General features: G+C 43.4%; 2 protein-coding genes and 1 pseudogene across 8 annotated transcripts in view; all 3 read right to left on the reverse strand.

Moving 5' to 3' along the window:
* Positions 1 to 18,062, reverse strand: part of BRAP (BRCA1 associated protein) — a 50,853-nt gene that overhangs the window by 15,514 nt on the left and 17,277 nt on the right. For 5 of the 7 annotated variants that reach the window (XM_078337333.1, XM_009004656.5, XM_035257659.3 and 2 more), the window contains 5 exons: positions 14,836 to 14,984; positions 9,183 to 9,258; positions 7,831 to 7,969; positions 7,351 to 7,460; positions 3,239 to 3,328 (listed from right to left, as the gene is read on the reverse strand). In XM_078337333.1, the coding sequence (XP_078193459.1) occupies positions 3,239 to 3,328; positions 7,351 to 7,460; positions 7,831 to 7,969; positions 9,183 to 9,258; positions 14,836 to 14,984 (564 nt within the window). The remainder of the gene's footprint in view (positions 1 to 3,238; positions 3,329 to 7,350; positions 7,461 to 7,830; positions 7,970 to 9,182; positions 9,259 to 14,835; positions 14,985 to 18,062) is intronic. The other 2 variants (XM_078337334.1, XM_009004659.5) reach the window with 1 other exon arrangement.
* Positions 1,435 to 1,937, reverse strand: LOC100411672 (ubiquitin-ribosomal protein eS31 fusion protein). The gene has a single exon (XM_002753019.7). It carries the CDS (start codon positions 1,917 to 1,919, stop codon positions 1,449 to 1,451), a length of 471 nt encoding a protein of 156 aa, XP_002753065.1. The 5' UTR covers positions 1,920 to 1,937; the 3' UTR covers positions 1,435 to 1,448.
* Positions 16,938 to 17,755, reverse strand: LOC144577676 (PEST proteolytic signal-containing nuclear protein pseudogene; annotated as a pseudogene).

Genomic DNA, 18,062 nt, shown 5'->3' on the forward strand with positions numbered 1-18,062 from the left:
AGGCTGATCCTGAAGCTGCAGTGAGCTGTGACGGTGCCAATGCATTCCAGCCTGGGCAACAGAGTGAGATCTTATTTCAAAAAACAAACAAAAATTTCTGACCATTAGCCCATAGTAAGAAACACCCATGACACAAACAAAAGTGAAACAAGTTTCACAAAACAATATTAATTGTGATACACCCTAATATTTACATCTATCCTATCTATGTAATAAAAATACTAGTTGTGGACCACCAAACTCATTTTACAATCCACAGCTGGAAAAATACTGGTTGAAATGGAGCTAGATATCCACAAGGAAAGATGTATTTTTAGGGGAGTTCACCTTACGACTGCCTCTGCCTACCATGTGTTCATCACACATGATCCCATGAAAACTAAGAACCTTCAAGTGTCTGTGAGCTTCACTGTCTAGAATAGGCTCTGCTCACATGCTATAGTAACAGCACTACCTAAGGCACTGGGGGAAAGAAGCAGTGTTTATAACTGAAGCCCACAGTGAATTTCAACCTTGATCCTCCTCCACATCCACAGGAGGCCCAAGAACAAAAATCTCTGTCAGTGAGACTCAGGGTCCGGGTTACTGTTTCTCCCTGAACATGTTCTACTGCTGGGGGTGCTAACAGACAAGGAACTACCCAAAAGGAGGACGGTGGCAGGACAAACGGCTTGCATCATCCATTAACTTATGGATAAGTGACATTTGTTACCAGAAAACAAAAGCATCCTTTCAAGCACCCCCAAGCTTTTTATTTAGAGCTGCTCTGGCTTCCATTTTATCCTGACCCAAAAGCAAACATAAGTTTTAGTGTTTCGCTTCCCTGCCCTTTGACTTGCTTTTCATTGGCATATTTTAGGGAATGCAGTTAATCCTAAAGAATCTGAAAGGGCAGACAGAATCCAAAGCTTAGCTCTCAAGGGTCTGCATGAAGCACTTGAGATAGTCATGCTGGTATATCCCAAGGAAAAACCCATTAGTGCAGCTGCAGCAGAGTTGTCAATGCACTTTTCTGTGAGCCATGACTTTACGCCATGAGGCAGTGACCTGTGCTCTGCCTCCAAGAGCATTGGGTGGTGGTCCTCCCCGCACATACTCTAATCAAGCCCTATTCAAGAACTAGTAGTCAAGTGACCTCGAGTGCCTCTGGAAGGGCACTTGCATTGATTAGAAGGCTCTTCTAAGAATTTCATCAATAACTTTTAACTGAAGATCATTTTAAAGCTGATTTTTTTTTTTTTTTTTTTGAGATGGAGTCTTTATCTGTTGCCTAGGCTGGAGTGCAGTGGTGTAATCTCGGCTCACTGCAACCTCTGTCTTCTGGGTTCAAGCAACTCTCCTCCTCAGTCTCCTGAGTAGCTGGGATTACAGGTGACTGCCACCACACACGATCAATTTTTTTTTTTTTTTTTTTTTTTTTTTTTAGTTCATGTCTTTTATTAACTCGGTTATTTGTCTTCTGGTTTGTTAAAGCAGTAAGTCAGACAACATTTGCCACAATAATGTCTGTCAAAGTGGCTTGCCATAAACACTCCAGCACCACATTCATCAGAAGGGCATTCTCGACGAAGGCGACTAATTTTGCCATTCTCATCCACCTTGTAATATTTCAGGACAGCCAGCTTAACCTTCTTTCTCTTGTGCTTATTCTTCTTGGGAGTGGTGTAAGACTTCTTCTTCCTTTTCTTAGCACCACCACGAAGTCTCAACACAAGATGAAGAGTAGACTCCTTCTGAATGTTGTAGTCAGACAAAGTACGTCCATCTTCCAGTTGCTTGCCAGCAAAGATCAGTCTTTGCTGATCAGGAGGAATTCCTTCCTTATCCTGGATCTTGGCCTTTACATTTTCTATCGTATCAGAGGGTTCAACCTCGAGGGTGATGGTTTTTCCCGTAAGGGTTTTCACGAAAATCTGCATTTTGGTGGCGGCCCCACGTGAGGCACAGATGGCGGATCGAAAAGCACAATCAATTTTTTTATTTTTATTAGAGACTGGGTTTCGCCATGTTGACCAGGCTGGTCTCAAACTCCTGACCTCAAGTGATCTACCTGCCTCAGCCTACCAAAGTGCTAGGATTATAGGCATGAGCCACTATGTCTGGCCTAAAGCTGATGTTAAGCATTAATTTTAAGAAACCTTGATTTCGCCCATTTGTGGCATACCCAGAAACTTGGGCCCTTGGTTCTGCCTGCTAAGCTCCAGGATAATCCTATCCAGCTCAGAGGTGGGCTCTGTACTGCTTATCTGAAGGCCCAAGGATAGGTGGGGGACTCACAAAGCTACTAAAGCAATCGTTGAAAACTTTTTTTCTTTTTTGATTTTTTTTTTTAGAGACGGGGTTTCACCATGTTGGTCAGGCTGGTCTTGAACTCCTGACCTCAGGTGATCTACCCGTTTTGGCCTCTCAAAAGTGCTGGGAGTACAGGTATGAGCCACCACGCCCAGCCATTGTTGAGAAATTTTACAAGATTTTATTTCATACTAAGGGAATCATTGAATCACAGATACTGTCCCTAAGTCCAGAGAAAGGTTCCTAGAGCCCTAATTATACACAGGTGCTTACTAGTTTTCAGACTACCTTCTTTAGAACACTCAGGGTTCCTTGCGCATAGTGGAGACAAGGGGAAAGCCAAGCAGGCAGACCTCTGGGCCTTCCATCTGAGTTTCCACCAAAATCAAACCACTTTTTAATTTTGCTAAAATAGTGAATGGCATCCTTTTTAAAGGACTATTTTGTTAGAATTTGAAAACTGCTGCCCTAGTCCTTCAGGGTGAATAATGAAGCGCCAATATCTCTGCCCAATTTTATTTCCTTCCATTTAGAAGGGCTCTGTACCATTTCATTGCCTTAGAAGTCCATTTTCAGCTCCCAAAGGCAGCTGTTCCCAAGTTGACAAACCAACTGCCTGAGTCAAATAACAAACCGTCATGTACATATTTGTACTTTTTTATAATATATACTTGTATTTTTTAATGGAACTGTACAAGGCACTAGAAAACCAGATTGAGGTTAAAAAAAAAAGCAAACAAAGTCCCCTAAGACCCCAAAATATCAAAACAGTCAAGCCTTTAAATCCAAAGTTTCTTTTTAGTGGCAAAACAATTCCAACTGTTATCCAACCGAGAAGGGAAGATGTTAAGATTCCTTTTTCCTGTACTCTGCCTTCCACAATCCCCATCAGAGTACCCTGCCATGTGGCATTTCAGTAGTCGCCAAACCAAACAGACTTACTTACTTCCTCTGCTGTGTCCTTCTCTATCCGAACTATCTTGTTTTCCCAGTAGATTCGCTGAGATTCCAGCTGGCTTGTTAGTAAATATGAATACTAAAAGCATAGAAAATAAACACCAAAATGTAAGTCACTACTGTCAGTCTCCGAAATCCAGTTTAAAAATCTGCTCTTTAATGATCCACAAAAAACTAAAACTAACCAACAGAATGTATATTTACACCCTGGTTCCACTGTACTCAATATATCCTGGCTCAGGGGACAGAAATTACAATTACGCTTCTGTCCTCCTGGGGCTTACAATCTAGTCAGAATAAATGTACTTATTAAAAAATTTACTCTGGCCCTATCTTTATTTCCTTCACAACTGGCTGTCATTCCAGGAGCTGAGGAAGCCTAGAGCTCTCAGGAGCAGTCTTTTGAGCTGGTATATGGGCACTCAAAATGGCCCAGCATTTGGCATACGAACATAAGCTTTCCTATAATACAGCCTCTAACAAAACTAGGCTATCCTGAACCCCTCATAATAAATTGTTTACCTTTATACCAAGAACGTTGGGAAAGCACCAAAATCTGCATGTTGCATGCGCCCAGGCAGACTTAGAGGAGTCTGTGCTGTAAGGCCTAAAGTTCTTATGAGTTTGTCCAAAACAATGAAACATGTCAGTAGGGCCTATGGTAGTTCCACGTGTGCTAAATGTGTTCATGACTCGATCAAGTGTGCTTTCCTTATTGAGCAGAAAATCATTGTGATTGTTGAAGGCGCAAGCACAGAGTCAGAAAGCTAAATAAAACATGAAACTTTTTTGAGTAATAAAAATGAATAGACTTGCTGTAAAAAAAAAAAAACTTATTCTGGTCAAGCTGACTTTAAGAAGAACCACAGTGGTTTTCAATTTATGTATAACTCAAACCAACTTATCTGTCTCCCTGCCCCCAGGAAGCAATCCTGTCCCATCCCGTCCCACCCAGCACTTGGGTCAGGTACCCACTCTCAGCTCCCTTAGCACTGTGCCTATCAGTAACAGCACTCAGGACAGCTTCATCACCAGTTTACCTGCCTGTCTCCCTGACTGGACTGTGAACTCTATGAAAGTAAGGATAATATCTCTACTTTGGTATCTCTAGTGCTGGCACATGGTGGATGTCAAGAAATGTTTGCTGCATGACTGCATGAATGAACAGTCCTGTGTAACCACATGGAAGGGACAGATGGCGTCTGACAGTAAGATCTGAGAGAAGGCAAGATTTGAGAGGGCGCTGACAGACAGGAGGAGAACAGATAAAGATAGAGATCCGGCTGGGTGCAATGGCTCATGCCTGAAATTCTAGTACTTTGGGAGGCTGAGGCAGGCGGACTGCCTCAGCTCAGAAGTTTGACACCAGCCTGGGCAACATGGTGAAACTCCGTCTCTATTAAAAATAAGAAAATTAGCCGGGCATGGTTGCATGCACCTGTAGTCCCAGCTACTCAGGAGGCTGAGGCAGGAGAATTGCTAGAACCTGGGAGGTGGAAGTTGCAGTGAACCAAGATCATGCCACTGCACTCCAGCCTGGGTGGCAGAGCAAGATTCCCTCTCCAAAAAAAAAAAAAAAACCCCAGAAATCCAAGTCTAGAATCCAATTCTAGAATGTCTTCAGAAATGAACGAGTAACACTAATGAGGCTGGCATGTCGGGTTAGGAGAGATGGGACCAGCGGAAGGCTTTGGGGTATTATATTGACAAATATGGGCAACAGAGAACCCAAGGCCAAGGAGTGGCAAGGATGCAGCTCCATTTTGGAAGAAACATTCTAGAAGACTAGAAGGGATCTAAACATGTCTGTAGGTTACAAGAGAGGGCAAGGAGAAGAATGTCTATGCTACTGAACCATAAGTTCCATGAGAGCAGGGAGTTTAATGCTGCATTTGCAGCACTAGCACAGAACCAGTGGCTGACAGTAGCCTTCAGCAAATATTTCTCTGTTCTGTTATTATTATTTTTGAACTGAGTCTCACTCTGTTGCCCAGGTTGGAATGCAGTGGTGCAATCATGGCTCACTGCAGCCTCAACCTCTTAGGCTCAGATCCTTCTGCCTCAGCTTCCTGAATAGCTGGGACTATAGGCACATGCCACCACACCTGGCTAATTTTTTTTCTAAACTTTTAGTAGTGACAAAGTCCTCTTATGTTGCCCAGGCTGGTTTCGAACTCCTGAACTCAACTGATCAAGCCTTGGCCTCCTGAAATGCTGGGATTACTAAGGCACCAGGCCTGGCCAATAAATAGTTCTTTTTTTTAGAGATGGAGCTTCACTTTTGTTGCCTAGGGTAGAATGCAATGGCGCCATCTAGGCTAACTGCAACCCCTGCCTCCCGGGTTCAATTTGTTCTCCTTCCTTAGCCTCCTGAGTAGCTAGAATTATAGGAACCCACCACCACACCAACTAAGTTTGTATTTTTTTTTTTTTTTTTTTGAGATGGAGCTCTGTCACCAGGCTGGAGTGCAGTGGTGAGATCTCAGCTCACTGAAACTTCCAACTCCCTGGTTCAAGTGATTCTCCTGCCTCAGCCTCCAGAGCAGCTGGTATTACAGGCACGAGTCACCATGCCCAGCTAATTTTTGTATTTTTAGTATAGACGAGGTTTCACCATGTTGGCCAGGATGATTTCGATATCCTGACCTCGTGATCCACCTACCTTGGCCTCCCAAAGTGCTGGGATTATAGGAGTCAGCCACTGTACCCAGCCCTAAGTGTGTGTGTGTGTGTGTGTGTGTGTGTGTGTGTGTGTGTGTGTATGTTTGAGATGGAGTCTTGCTCTGTCACCAGGCTGGTGTGCAGTGGCGCAATCTTGGCTCACTGCAACCTCCGCCTCCTGGGTTCAAGTGATTCTTCTGCTCAGTCTCCCGAGTAGCTGGGACCACAGGTGCGTGCCACCACGCCTGGCTAATTTTTTTTTTATTTTTAGTAGAAACGGGGTTTCACCATGTTGGCCAGGATGGTCTCGAACTCCTGACCTCAGGTGATCCACCCACCTTGGCCTCCCAAAGTGCTGGGATTACAGGCGTAAGCCACCGTGCCTGGCCAGTATCTCTTGTATGAACAGAATGCATGTACATACTTAATGTGGAGAATTTACTTATTCTAAACACTTAAAGTGTTTGATTTTTTAAATTAATATAATAATTTATTAATGATAAAAATATAAACCTCATTTTAGGCCATTTTACTATCAGACTTTTAAGAGTCTGGAAATGAGCAAGTTTTCAAATGTCCATTTCCTCCCAAGGTTAAGGTATGTTTCTAAAACAACCTTTTTTGACATTTATATAAAACATGACTCATGGCTAGGCACAGTAGCTCATGCCTGTAATCCCAGCACTTTGGGAGGCGGAGGCGGAGGCATATGGACCATGAGGTCAGGAGATCACGACCATCCTGGCTAACAAGATGAAATTCTTTCTCTACTAAAAATACAAAAAATTATCCAGGCGTGGTGGCATGCCTCTACTCCTAGCTACTCAGGAGGCTGAGGCAGGAAAATCACTTGAACCCAGAAGGCGGAGGTTGCAGTTAACTGAGATCGCACCACTGCCCTCCAGCCTGGGTGACAGAGAAAGACTCTGCATCAAAAAAACAAAACAAAATCATGGCTTGTAAATTTCATTAACATAAAACTTATACTACAGGTTGAGTCTCTTATCCAAAATGCTTGGGACTAGAAGTGTGTCAGATTTCAGGTTTTTTAAAATCTTGGAATATTTGCATTATATATTTACCAGTTGAGCATCCCTAATCCAAATATCCAAAATTTGATATGCTCCAATGAGCTTGTCCTTTGAGCTCAAAAAGTTTCAGATTCTGGAGCGTTTTAGATTTCAGATTTTTAGAGTAGGGCTCAACCTATAAATTAATTTTACAGTATACAGGATTTACAGTTAGGGTCTTAAACTCCTGACCTTGTGATCCACCCACCTTGGACTCCCAAAGTACTCGGATTACAGGCATGAGCCACCGTGTCAGGCCATTACCGAAGTTTAAAAAAAAATTTACATGCAGGTAAATGACAAATGTTTCAAATTAGAATAGTGAACAGCAGTAGAAACATACTGAGTAACAACTCATTAAGTCTCTTACCTCTAACTGTAAGGCATCTATTTTCTCTTCCTGGCAAGTATCCCCCTCACATTCATATTGTACTATTTTCCCATCTGTTTTACTTGCAACGAGTCGATGAACATAGTTATCTAAAGAAAGAGTCAATGAAAGCGTGTTTCTTTAGAATGAAAAGGGTCTCTCTCTGTACACTTTTAACTCTGATAAAATTTTTGTTTTTTCAGATCTAAATTAAATGCCTTACAACATTTCTTTGAAACTGTCAAATCATTTGAATTTTAGAGTGGAGGGAGAGAGCAAGAGTGGAAGTATTAACTCCCTTTATAATGTGTGATTCAAGCCATTCCTAGGAAAATAGTGCCCTCAGGGAAACTGAGAATTTGGGTTTGCAACAGCTGTCAGCAAGATGACATTTCAAGCTGGGAGGAAAAGTGAAGAGATTTCGAAGGCAAAGTTTCCACGGAGAATGAGTCCAAATTAGAAAATGAGAGTGGTGTTCACCTCCAGCATAGTCCCAGACTCGATGGTTGGTAAGCTGCATGGCATATGTGTGCTGCGTTTCCTCAAAGTGCTTATAAGCATGTCGACTTACATACCGTCCACATCCTATGTGGCCACATATTAAACAAATCCAAAGGTTCTGTCGGAAGAGGTAAGATCTTAATTAGTTAAATAAAAATACATGATCCAGCTCAGAGTGGGAAGGGGCTTAACACAGAAGACAGACTTATCGGTCAGGCACAGTGACTCACACCTATAATCTCAGCATTTTGAAAGGCCAAGGCAGGAGGATCGTCTGAGCCTAGGAGTTTAAGACCAGCTTAGGCAATATAGCAAGACCCTAACTCTACCAAAAACAAACAAACAAACAAACAAACAAAACTAGGGCGTGGTGGCATGCATCTGTGGTCCCAGCTGCTTGGGAGGCAGAGACGGGAGGAAGGCTTGAGCCCCTTTTGAGGTTACAGTGAACTATGACCATGCCACTGCACTTCAGCCTGGGTAACAGAATGACACCCTGTCTCAAAAAAACAAAAACAAAAACAACAACAAAAGCAAAAACCAAACAAAAACAAAACAAAAAAACAGAATTGTTTCTACAGGAGTCTGATTAAATGTATGCTTTGTTTTGAGATGGAGTCTTGCTCTGTTGCCCAGGCTGGAGTGTAGTAGTGTGATCTGCCTCCTGGGTTCAAGCAATTATCCTGACTCAGCCTCCTGAGTAGGAGGGATTACAGGTGCACACCACCATGCCTGACTAATTTTTGTATTTTTTAGTAGAGACGGCATTTCACGATGTTGGCCAGACTGGTAACGAACTCCTGACCTCATCATTTACATGCCTCGGCCTCCCAAAGTGCTGGGATTATAAGAGTGAGCCACCATGCCCAACCTAAATGTATGTTTAAAATCCAACAATCAAGGATTCTTTTATGGGTCATTTTCTTGCTGATTTCTAAAGAGCACTATATGAATAGCAAGAAAAAAATTCAAAAATTTTCAGTAAAAGTCTAAACCTTTCAAAAGTGCAAAGGAAAAAGGAATAAATTAAGCTCAGGAGTAACGTAATTTGTGTATTCATATGGCTTGCCTGACCCTAGACAAAAAGAAAAATCAGTCTCGAAAAGAATTTAGGCTGGGCACAGTGTCTCATACCTGCAATCCCAGCACTGTGGGTGGCTGAGGTGGGAGGACTGCTTAAGGCCAGGAGTTTGGGACCAGCCCGGGCAACAGAGTAAGCCCTGTTTCTTAAACAAACAAAAACTAAAAAGAACTTAAGTCATACCAGGTAGAAGAAAACGCACAACAATTAAAGCTGCATTCTTTGTTCTTTTCCATCACCCATTACTTACTTCCTGAACACCACACTCAAAACACTTATTTTCTTCTACTGGCTCGGGCGTTTGACAGTACCGGCAAACAGGACACCTATCCAGGACACCAAAAGATAATGGTGCAGGTTAAATATAAAAGACAGCTGTTACAGAACCCAAAAGTCAAACACTGGACTTTATATCCTCCTCCTCTTATATGCTATTTTTAAGTTTATTGTAACTAAGGACATCACTTAAATGACTAACATTTTTGTACTATTCTCAAACAAAATAAAAATATTCAAAATCTAGATAAAACAGAGAAGAATGGAGAAATTGGGATCTGCCTCATGTCCTTTTCTGCTTTACTGTCTAAAGCTTGGATGATCAAAGGCTAAGTATTTACAGGTGACTAACAGGACTTCATTTCATGTCTGACCATAATGTCTTTTTTTTCTTTTTTATGAGACAGAGTTTTGCTCTTGTTGCCCAGGTGGTACGATCTCAGCAAACCATGATCTCCACCTCCCAGGTTCAAGTGATTCTCCTGCCTCAGCCTCCAAAGTAGCTGGGATTACAGGCATGCGACACCACGCCTGGTTAATTTTGTAGTTTTAGTAGAGACAGAGTTTCTCCATGTTGGTCAGACTGGTCTCGAATTCCCAACCTCTCAGGTGATCCACCTGCTCAGCCTTCCAAAGTACTGGGATCACAGGCGTAAACCACCACGCCCAACCTATAACCCATTTCTACTCCAAACAATCTACCTTATCCCCATTTCCCAAAGATTTCAATCATACAAAAAGTAACCTGTCTTCTCCAGGTTGCTTCCAAGTGTTGGATTTAAAATCTGTAGGAAATTTTACCAAATTAAAAGCAAAGGGTTTCTTGTTTTTTGAGATAGAGTTTTGCTCTGTTGCTCAGGCTAGAGTGCAGTGCTTACTACAGCCTCTGCCAACCAGGTTCAAACAATTCTCCTGCTCAATCTCCCAAATAGCGGACTAAAGGCATGCACCACAATCCCCACCTAATTTTTGTACTTTTAGTGGGCACAAGGTTTCACCATATTGGTCATGCTGGTCTTGAACTCCTGACTTCAAGTGAACTGTCCGCCTCGGCCTCCCAAAATGCTGGGATTACAGGCATGAGCCACTGTGCCTGGCTAAACGCAAAGGTGTTAATGTCCTTATTGAAATGCACATGACATCTCACTGTACCATGAACATGATGTAGAAGATACCAGTGCTCTATTGAGCATTCATGTCTCAATTTACAAAAAGACAATAAAAACAATGTCAAAAAAGTCCATTACTGCTTTCTGTTATACTCCACACAAAATAATGCTAAATACTAATCATGAGTATTTCTGTTATATGGGCAAGTAGGCAGAAAGGGGGTTATAGCTGAGGCTGACTGAACTGGCACCAGGAAGAAACAATTTTCAAGATATAACTAGTAACAGTTTGTTACCCAACTGAGTAAATAAACCAATAAAAGGGAATAAGCAGGAAGAACACTAAGTGTGTGTCACAGATGACCCAGCTCTATCTGTGTAAGGGAAAGTGAAAGGATCCAGTCTGCTTCTTCCTGTAGCATCAAAAGAGAAGAGAGAAGACAAACTTGAACAAAGAACAGAAATGATAGCCAGAAAGCAGCATGCAGTCTTGCTAGAGGTAGAAATTAGCTTTGTCTCATCCCTTTGGTCTGTGTGGTGGCTGTGAAAGTAGCTGAATAAGAAAATAGGCCAAGCGCAGTGGCTCACATCTGTAATCCCGGCACTTTGGGAGGCCGAGGCGGGAGGACAGCTTGAGGCCAAGTCTACCCTGGCCAATGTAGCAGAAGCCCTTCTCAAAAACAAAACAAAACAAACAACAACAACAATCTCTTTCTGAAATGTAAATCTGATCTTGAGAAGAAAAAAATACTACAAAAATAAACTTATAAAAACAACTAGCAATCTATGATATACCACCTTATCTGTCTACTAAAAAACAACAGTTTGCCGGGCGCGGTGGCTTACGCCTATAATCCCAGCACTTTGGGAGGCCGAGGCGGGTGGATCACGAGGTCAAGAGATCAAGACCATCCTGGTCAACAAGGTGAAACCCCGCCTCTACTAAAAATACAAAAATTAGCTGGGTATGGTGGTGCGCGCCAGTAGTCCCAGCTACTCGGGAAGCTGAGGCAGGAGAATTGCTTGAACCCAGGAGGCGGAGGTTGCAGTGAGCCCAGATCGTGCCATTGCACTCTAGTCTGGGTGACAACAGCGAAACTCCGTCTCAAAAAAAAACCAGTTTATCAGCCAGGCACTGAGGCTGTTGCCTGTAATCCCAGCCCTTCAGGAGGCTGAGATGAGTGGACACCTGAGGTCAGCAGTTTGAGACCAGCCTGGACAACACAGTGAAACCCCATCTCTACTAAAAATAGAAAATTAGCCAGGTGTAGTGGTGTGCACCTGTAGACCCAGATATTTGGGAGGCTAAGCACAAAGACCGCTTGAACCCGGGAGGTGGAGGTTGCAGTGAGTCAAGATCATGCACTGCCTTCCAGCCTGGGTGACAGAGTGAGACTCTGTCTCAAAAATAATATTATTATTGACAGCTTATTAAATTCTTCCTGTCATTCTCTGCAAAAATAATTTTATCTTATTTTCCTGATGAGATCTTTCCAAAATGGCCTTCTCTGACATCTCTGTGTGTCAAAAAGACCAACACTGCCTCCTACTGCAGCCCTTCCTGAGCACCCCTGGATGGGGATGCTATTGCTCTTTCTTCCAATCTCCACCCTGAACCACATGCATTTATATAGAAGTGTAAACTCTCTTAGACCAAACCATGCCAAGGAGGAGCTGAGTTTGCTTCCTCTGTCTCACCATCTCTCACGGTTCTACGCATACACCAAGGCTCAAAACCCATTCACTAAATGAACTGCATAATTTTGAGGGCAAATGCCATGACTTACACCCCCCCATATGATGGGCTGAATTCTACTCCCAGTTCTGGCATTCTCTGGCCATGACCCTTTGAGCTTGCAGATTCTCATCTCTGGGCCTCAGTATCTTCCTACTCTACAAAATGAGGTGGTGGGACAAGATGGTTCTGGAGGAAACTTCCAACTTTAAAATGCTATGGTTCTATAACAGTTAATTTATATCAAAAGGAATACTTGGGATGGGTATCATGGCTCATGCCTATAATCCCAGCACTTTGCAAGACCAAGGCAGGAATACTGCTTGAGTTTAGGAGTTTGAGCCCAGAGACAACATAGTGAGACCCCCATCTCTACAAAAAAAATAAATAAAGTAGCTGGGTGTGATGGTGCACACCAGTAGTCCCAGCTGAGGTGGGAGGATCACTTGAACCCAGGAGTTTGAGGGAGCAGTGAGCTGTGATCCTATCACTGCACTCCAGCCTGGGCAACAGAGTGAGACCCTGTCTCAAAAGAAAAAGTACAACTGGAGTGGCGGGGAACAAAGAAGTGCCTAGAATTTAACTGGTAAAGCAGATAGACCCAAGATACAGATAAAGACTTTTTTTTTTGAGATGGAGTTTCGCTCTTGTTACCCAGCCTGGAGTGCAATGGCACGATCTCGGCTCACTGCAACTTCCACCTCCTGGGTTCAGGCAATTCTCCTGCCTCAGCCTCCTGAGTAGCTGGGATTACAGGCATGCACCACCGTGCCCAGCTAATTTTTTGTATTTTTAGTAGAGACGGGGTTTCACCTTGTTGACCAGGATGGTCTCGATCTCTAGACCTCGTGATCCACCCACCTTGGCTTCCCAAAGTGCTGGGATTACAGGTGTGAGCCACTGCGCCCGGCCCACTTTTTTTTTTTTTTAAAGACAGAGTTTCACTCTGTTGCCCAGGCTGGAGTGCAATGGTGCAGTCTTGGCTCATTACAACCTCCACCTCCCAGGTTGAAAGCGATTCTCCTGTCTCAGCCTCCCGAGTAGCTGGGATTATAGGAGTGAGCCACCATGCCCAGCTAATTTTTTGTAATTTTAGTAGACATGGGGTTTCACCACGTCTGCCAGGCTGGTCTTGACCTCCTGACCTCAGGTGATCTGCCCGTCTTGGCCTCCTAAAGTGCTGGGATTATAGGCGAGAAACACTGCGCTGGCCACAGATAAACACTTTAAGGAATGCATATATCTCAGTGTGGCTTTGTTCAAGGCAGTGGGGCAACTACTTGAAAAACTCCCAAATGATATCTGAGAATTGACTGAGGACTCCAGGAAACTGGGGCAAGACTCTCATCCAGCTAAATAAGCAGGGCAGAGATAATCTGCAGAGACCCAGTTTATTTATGTCTTCCCCAGAATCTACTGACTTCTTCCTGTGCCACATCCCCCACAAGGTGTGAGAGGTATAGCAGACAGCAAGCCAGGCACAGCCCCTGCTCTGTGAAGCTGACATTCTTCTTACAGCCACCAGGCCACTTGTGGGTGGACAGAGATTCCTGCAGACTTTACCCCTCCTCACTTCTGTGCTTGGGAACATGATCTTCCTCGTTCCCCACTGCCTTCTCTTGGTTATGCTCTTTACCCAGCTTAACTCTTAATTATCCTCCTGGAAATGCCACTTCTCAGGCGGTCCTGGCTTCACTAGGGCCCCAGTTCTCAGTCCCAATGCAGAACACTGCTCTTCTGTAACACTGGTTATGGCTGTGACTTATTTACTTGTGTGGTTTCATTCTGAGTTCCCCTCTGTACTGGGAAATCCAGGAGGCCAGGGTCTGATAATACCTTTGTGGTTAAGTCCCACAGTGCAGTTTGCAAAGGGAGAAACCATTCTTGATTTAGGGGATAAAAAATAGGTACAGGCCCCACCTCTTCTTTGTCTGTAGCAACATCACCTATGACTAAGACCTGGTATGTTGGGAATCAGGAGACCATAGAGTAGGCCTCATACTTAGTAACTGCTATTTCTGCTGGCCACCAAGCCATCAACAGCCCAGCAAAGCTAAAACATTAGGCTGCTGTAGCCTAGTTGATAAGAAAGCCAGAGTGAATGGCAGACACCAAGTGTAACTGATACATGAGATTTCAGACCTAGTTTTTTTTTTTTTTGAGACGGAGTTTCACTCTTGTTACCCAGGCTGGAGTGCAATGGCGCGATCTCGGCTCACCACAACCTCCGCCTTCTGGGTTCAGGCAATTCTCCTGCCTCAGCCTCCTGAGCAGCTAGGATTACAGGCACGCACCACCATGCCCAGCTAATTTTTTGTATTTTTAATAGAGACGGGGTTTCACCATGTTGACCAGGATGGTCTCTATCTCTTGACCTCGTGATTCACCCAACTCGGCCTCCCAAAGTGCTGGGATTACAGGCGTGAGCCACCGCGCCCGGCCTCAGACCTAGATTTCATTGCTGCATGAGAGCCTCAAACTAAGCTTTATTCTTTTTCTTTTTTCTTTTTTCCCACTCTGGCTCTTGGAAGGAAAGAACAGCTCACGCTGCTTTGGGGAATTCCACAGGGGTTCTGAATCAGCATACTAAAAAGGACTTGGTCTAAGAATGCCGATTCCATAAACTTAGGAAACAGGAGGAGAAAAAGGACCTCTTGACCATAATGATGTCAGGTTTATAAAGTCAAATACTCGGAATGGTTCATTTCTGCTGGTGGCTCTCTTTAATTCTGGAAAGGGTCACAATGGGCTCGTACACAGTGGGGTTTGGCCCCTGCACTCACGTTGTGTCGTCCCAGCGCTGTAGACACTGGCTGTGGAAGCTGTGGTTACACAATGTTGTGAGGATGCCATTCACAGACTCATCCATGCGCTCCAGACACACCGTGCACTTGGGGAGCTCAGTCAAGTCCATCACCGGGAGGCTGGCGCCCTACAGGAAACACTTCACATAAGCCTCACTCTTCATCTACCAGCAATACTTCATTTTTCCTTCCTTTTTTTTTTTTTTTTTTGATACAGGGTCTTGCTTGTCACCCAGGCTGGAGCGCAGTGGTGCAATCACGGCTCATTACAGCCTTGACCTTCTAGGCTCAAGCAATCTGCCTACCTCAGGCTCCCCAGTAGCTGGAAACTACAGGCATGAGCCACCAGGCCAGGCTTTTCTTCTTTTAATAAGTTTTCTAGCTGCTTTTTTTGACTCTTAGCAGAATATTCTCAGTATCATTACTCTCAGCAAGTCATTTAAATTGGTAATATTTTCATTTATGTATTCATTCATTCAAGAAACATAGGATGGAGTACCTCCTATATTCCGGCACTGTGCCAGGTACTGGGAACACAGTGGTGAACAAAACAAAGATCTCTGCTCTCACAGAACTGACATTCCAGTAAGAAAGACTGCTGTCAAAACTTTAACATATAAATTTCAAATGTGACCAGACTTTTAGCTCAAGCTCTGTCTATGACTATAATGGACTACAAAGGAATTAATGGAAATTACATTTAAAAAATTATTTTTCTTTTTATGTAAACTGTTCAATTTTTTTTTTTTTTTTTTTTGTGACGGAGTCTCGCTCTGCTTCCAGGCTGGAGTGCAATGGCCTGATCTCGGCTACTGCAACCTCCACCTTCTGAGTTCAAGCAATTCTCCTGCCTCAGCCTCCTGGATAGCTGGGATTACAGGTGTGTACTATCATGCCGGCTAATTTTTTTTGTATTTTTAGTAGAGACAGGGTTTCACTATATTGGCCAGGCTGGTCTTAAACTCCTGACCTTGTGATCCACCCGCCTCAGCCTCTCAAAGTGTTTGGGATTACAGGTGTAAGCCACTGCGCCTGATCGGAAAAAAAAGAAATTATTTTAAGAGCTGAGCATCTGTATCCACTGAGTAATGTAATACCTAGTTTATGATGACTTGAAACAACACAAATGCCCATAAGGAAAAAAGCTGTATTTTAATTTTGTCTAAAATTATTGTCAGTTAATATTTCAGTAACATTTTCCTCCCAATACAATACTCCCTCTTGTATAAGGCTGTTCCTGGAAGCTAGACAAGTTTAGGTAAATAAGGGAGTTAAGAGAGTAACTGCTTGTAGTTTTAAATAGACAATAACTTTTTGCTTCCGTCTTTTTTTGAGGAGTGTTGCTCTGTTGCCTAGGCTGAAGTGCACTGGCACAATCTTGGCTTGCTGTACTATCTGCCTCCTAGGTTCAAGCAATCTTGGCTTGCTGCACTATCTGCCTCCTAGGTTCAAGCAATCTTGGCTTGCTGCACTATCTGCCTCCTAGGTTCAAGTCCTGCCTCAGCCTCCGGAGAAGCTGGGACTATAATAAGCATGCACCACTACGCCTGGCTAATTTTCATATTTTTAGTAGAGACGGGGTTTCACTATATTGGCAAGGCTGGTCTCGAACTCCTGTCCTCATGATCTGTTCACCTCGGCCTCCCAAAGTGCTGAGATTACAGGCATGAACACCATGCCTGACCTTTTTTTCTTCTTTTTTTTTTTGAGACATTCTCCTGCCTCAGCCTCTGGGGTAGCTGGGATTATAGGCATGTGCCACCACACCCAGATTATTTTTTGTATTTTTAGTAGAGATGGGGTTTCTCCATGTTGGTCAGACTGGTCTCAAACTCCTGAACTCAGGTGATCTGCTGGCCTCAGCCTTCCAAAGTGCTGGGATTACAGGCATAAGCCATGGCATCCAGCTTTGCTTCCCTCTTAATGTGCTAATAGTTGTGTCTAAAAAAAACACACAATTCTTAAAAAGGTACCATTTCTGATTTCTTTAGTATTATCTGTAACCTTTGGAAACTAATCACATGAAACTACAAAATTAGCAAATGTCTTGAAATCTGTATATAAAACATAAATTACCTCTAATTTCAAAGTCTCATTTATTAGTGTACCACTCAATCTTCTAAAAAAAAAAGCGGCACCAAAGATGGTCTTATAGCATTCTTTAAAAAAGGAAACTGTTCCTTTTAACCTTACACCTACCCTACACCCCAGTTTCAAAACGTCGTTTAACTGTCTCAGTCATGGACATTTCCAAGATGAGATTTTATATTTCGCTCCATTGTTTCCGGTTATCAGAAAACCCATGCTTTCCTTTATTGAAGGAGTTTAGTTCAGCTGATGTTGGTGTATCCTTCCAATATCCTTCATCCTTATCTTTGCTTCTGAAGGCATTTCCTCTGGTTCACAATCTTCATATCTTCAGTAAAAGCTGCTGCTACTGAAAGGTTTTAGAGCAGGAGATGGAACAGTTTCTTTAGGCTCACTTGATTCAAGTTTGATGGATATGGCTGATGCTTTCTTTGTCATCTGACTACCTATGGCAAATCCAAACTTGGAGATCTTTGTAGGCTTTGTTGGGAGGTCTGCAGCTTTTTCTTCAGCTGATGGCTTCTCAGCACTGCGACTGGAACCTTCCCCCCCATTACTGGAAGAAACACCCTTAGTTTTCACAGGTTTTTCTGCTTCTTCTTCAGGTCCTCTGGCGGCTCCAGCTCAATGCAACTTTTTAGGCTTCTCCTCTCCTGTCTTTCCGTCCGCCATTTTCCCCTGCCGCCCACGTATCGAATTTTGATTTCACCTAATCGAATGCTAAAATAATCTACTCAGAACTCAAGGTAAAAAGATCGTCATGGCTACTTAATTTTTTTATTTTAGTTTTTTTAGATGGAGTCTTGCTCTGTCGCCCAGGCTTGAGTGCAGTGGTGTGATCTCGGCTCACTGCAACCTCTGTCTCTCAGGTTTAAGCACTTCTCCTGCCTCAGCCTTCCAAGTAGCTGGGACCACAGGCATGTGCCACCACACCTGGTTAATTTTTGCATATTTAGTAGAGATGAGTTTCTTCATGTTAGCCAGGCTGGTCTCAAACTCCTGATCTCAGGTTATCCGCCCACCTCAGCCTCCCAAAATGCTGGGATTACAAGCATGAGACATTGCGTCTGGCCCAGGTCTACTTTAAAAGAAAGAAAATCTGGCTGGAAGCAATGGGT

This window comes from Callithrix jacchus, chromosome 9 (genome assembly GCF_049354715.1).
Source record: "Callithrix jacchus isolate 240 chromosome 9, calJac240_pri, whole genome shotgun sequence".
Classification (NCBI taxonomy): domain Eukaryota; kingdom Metazoa; phylum Chordata; class Mammalia; order Primates; family Cebidae; genus Callithrix; species Callithrix jacchus.

Excerpts from the sequence above, each read along its gene's own strand:
- LOC100411672 (XM_002753019.7), bottom strand. The coding sequence starts at position 1,919 with ATGCAGATTTTCGTGAAAACCCTTACGGGAAAAACCATCACCCTCGAG.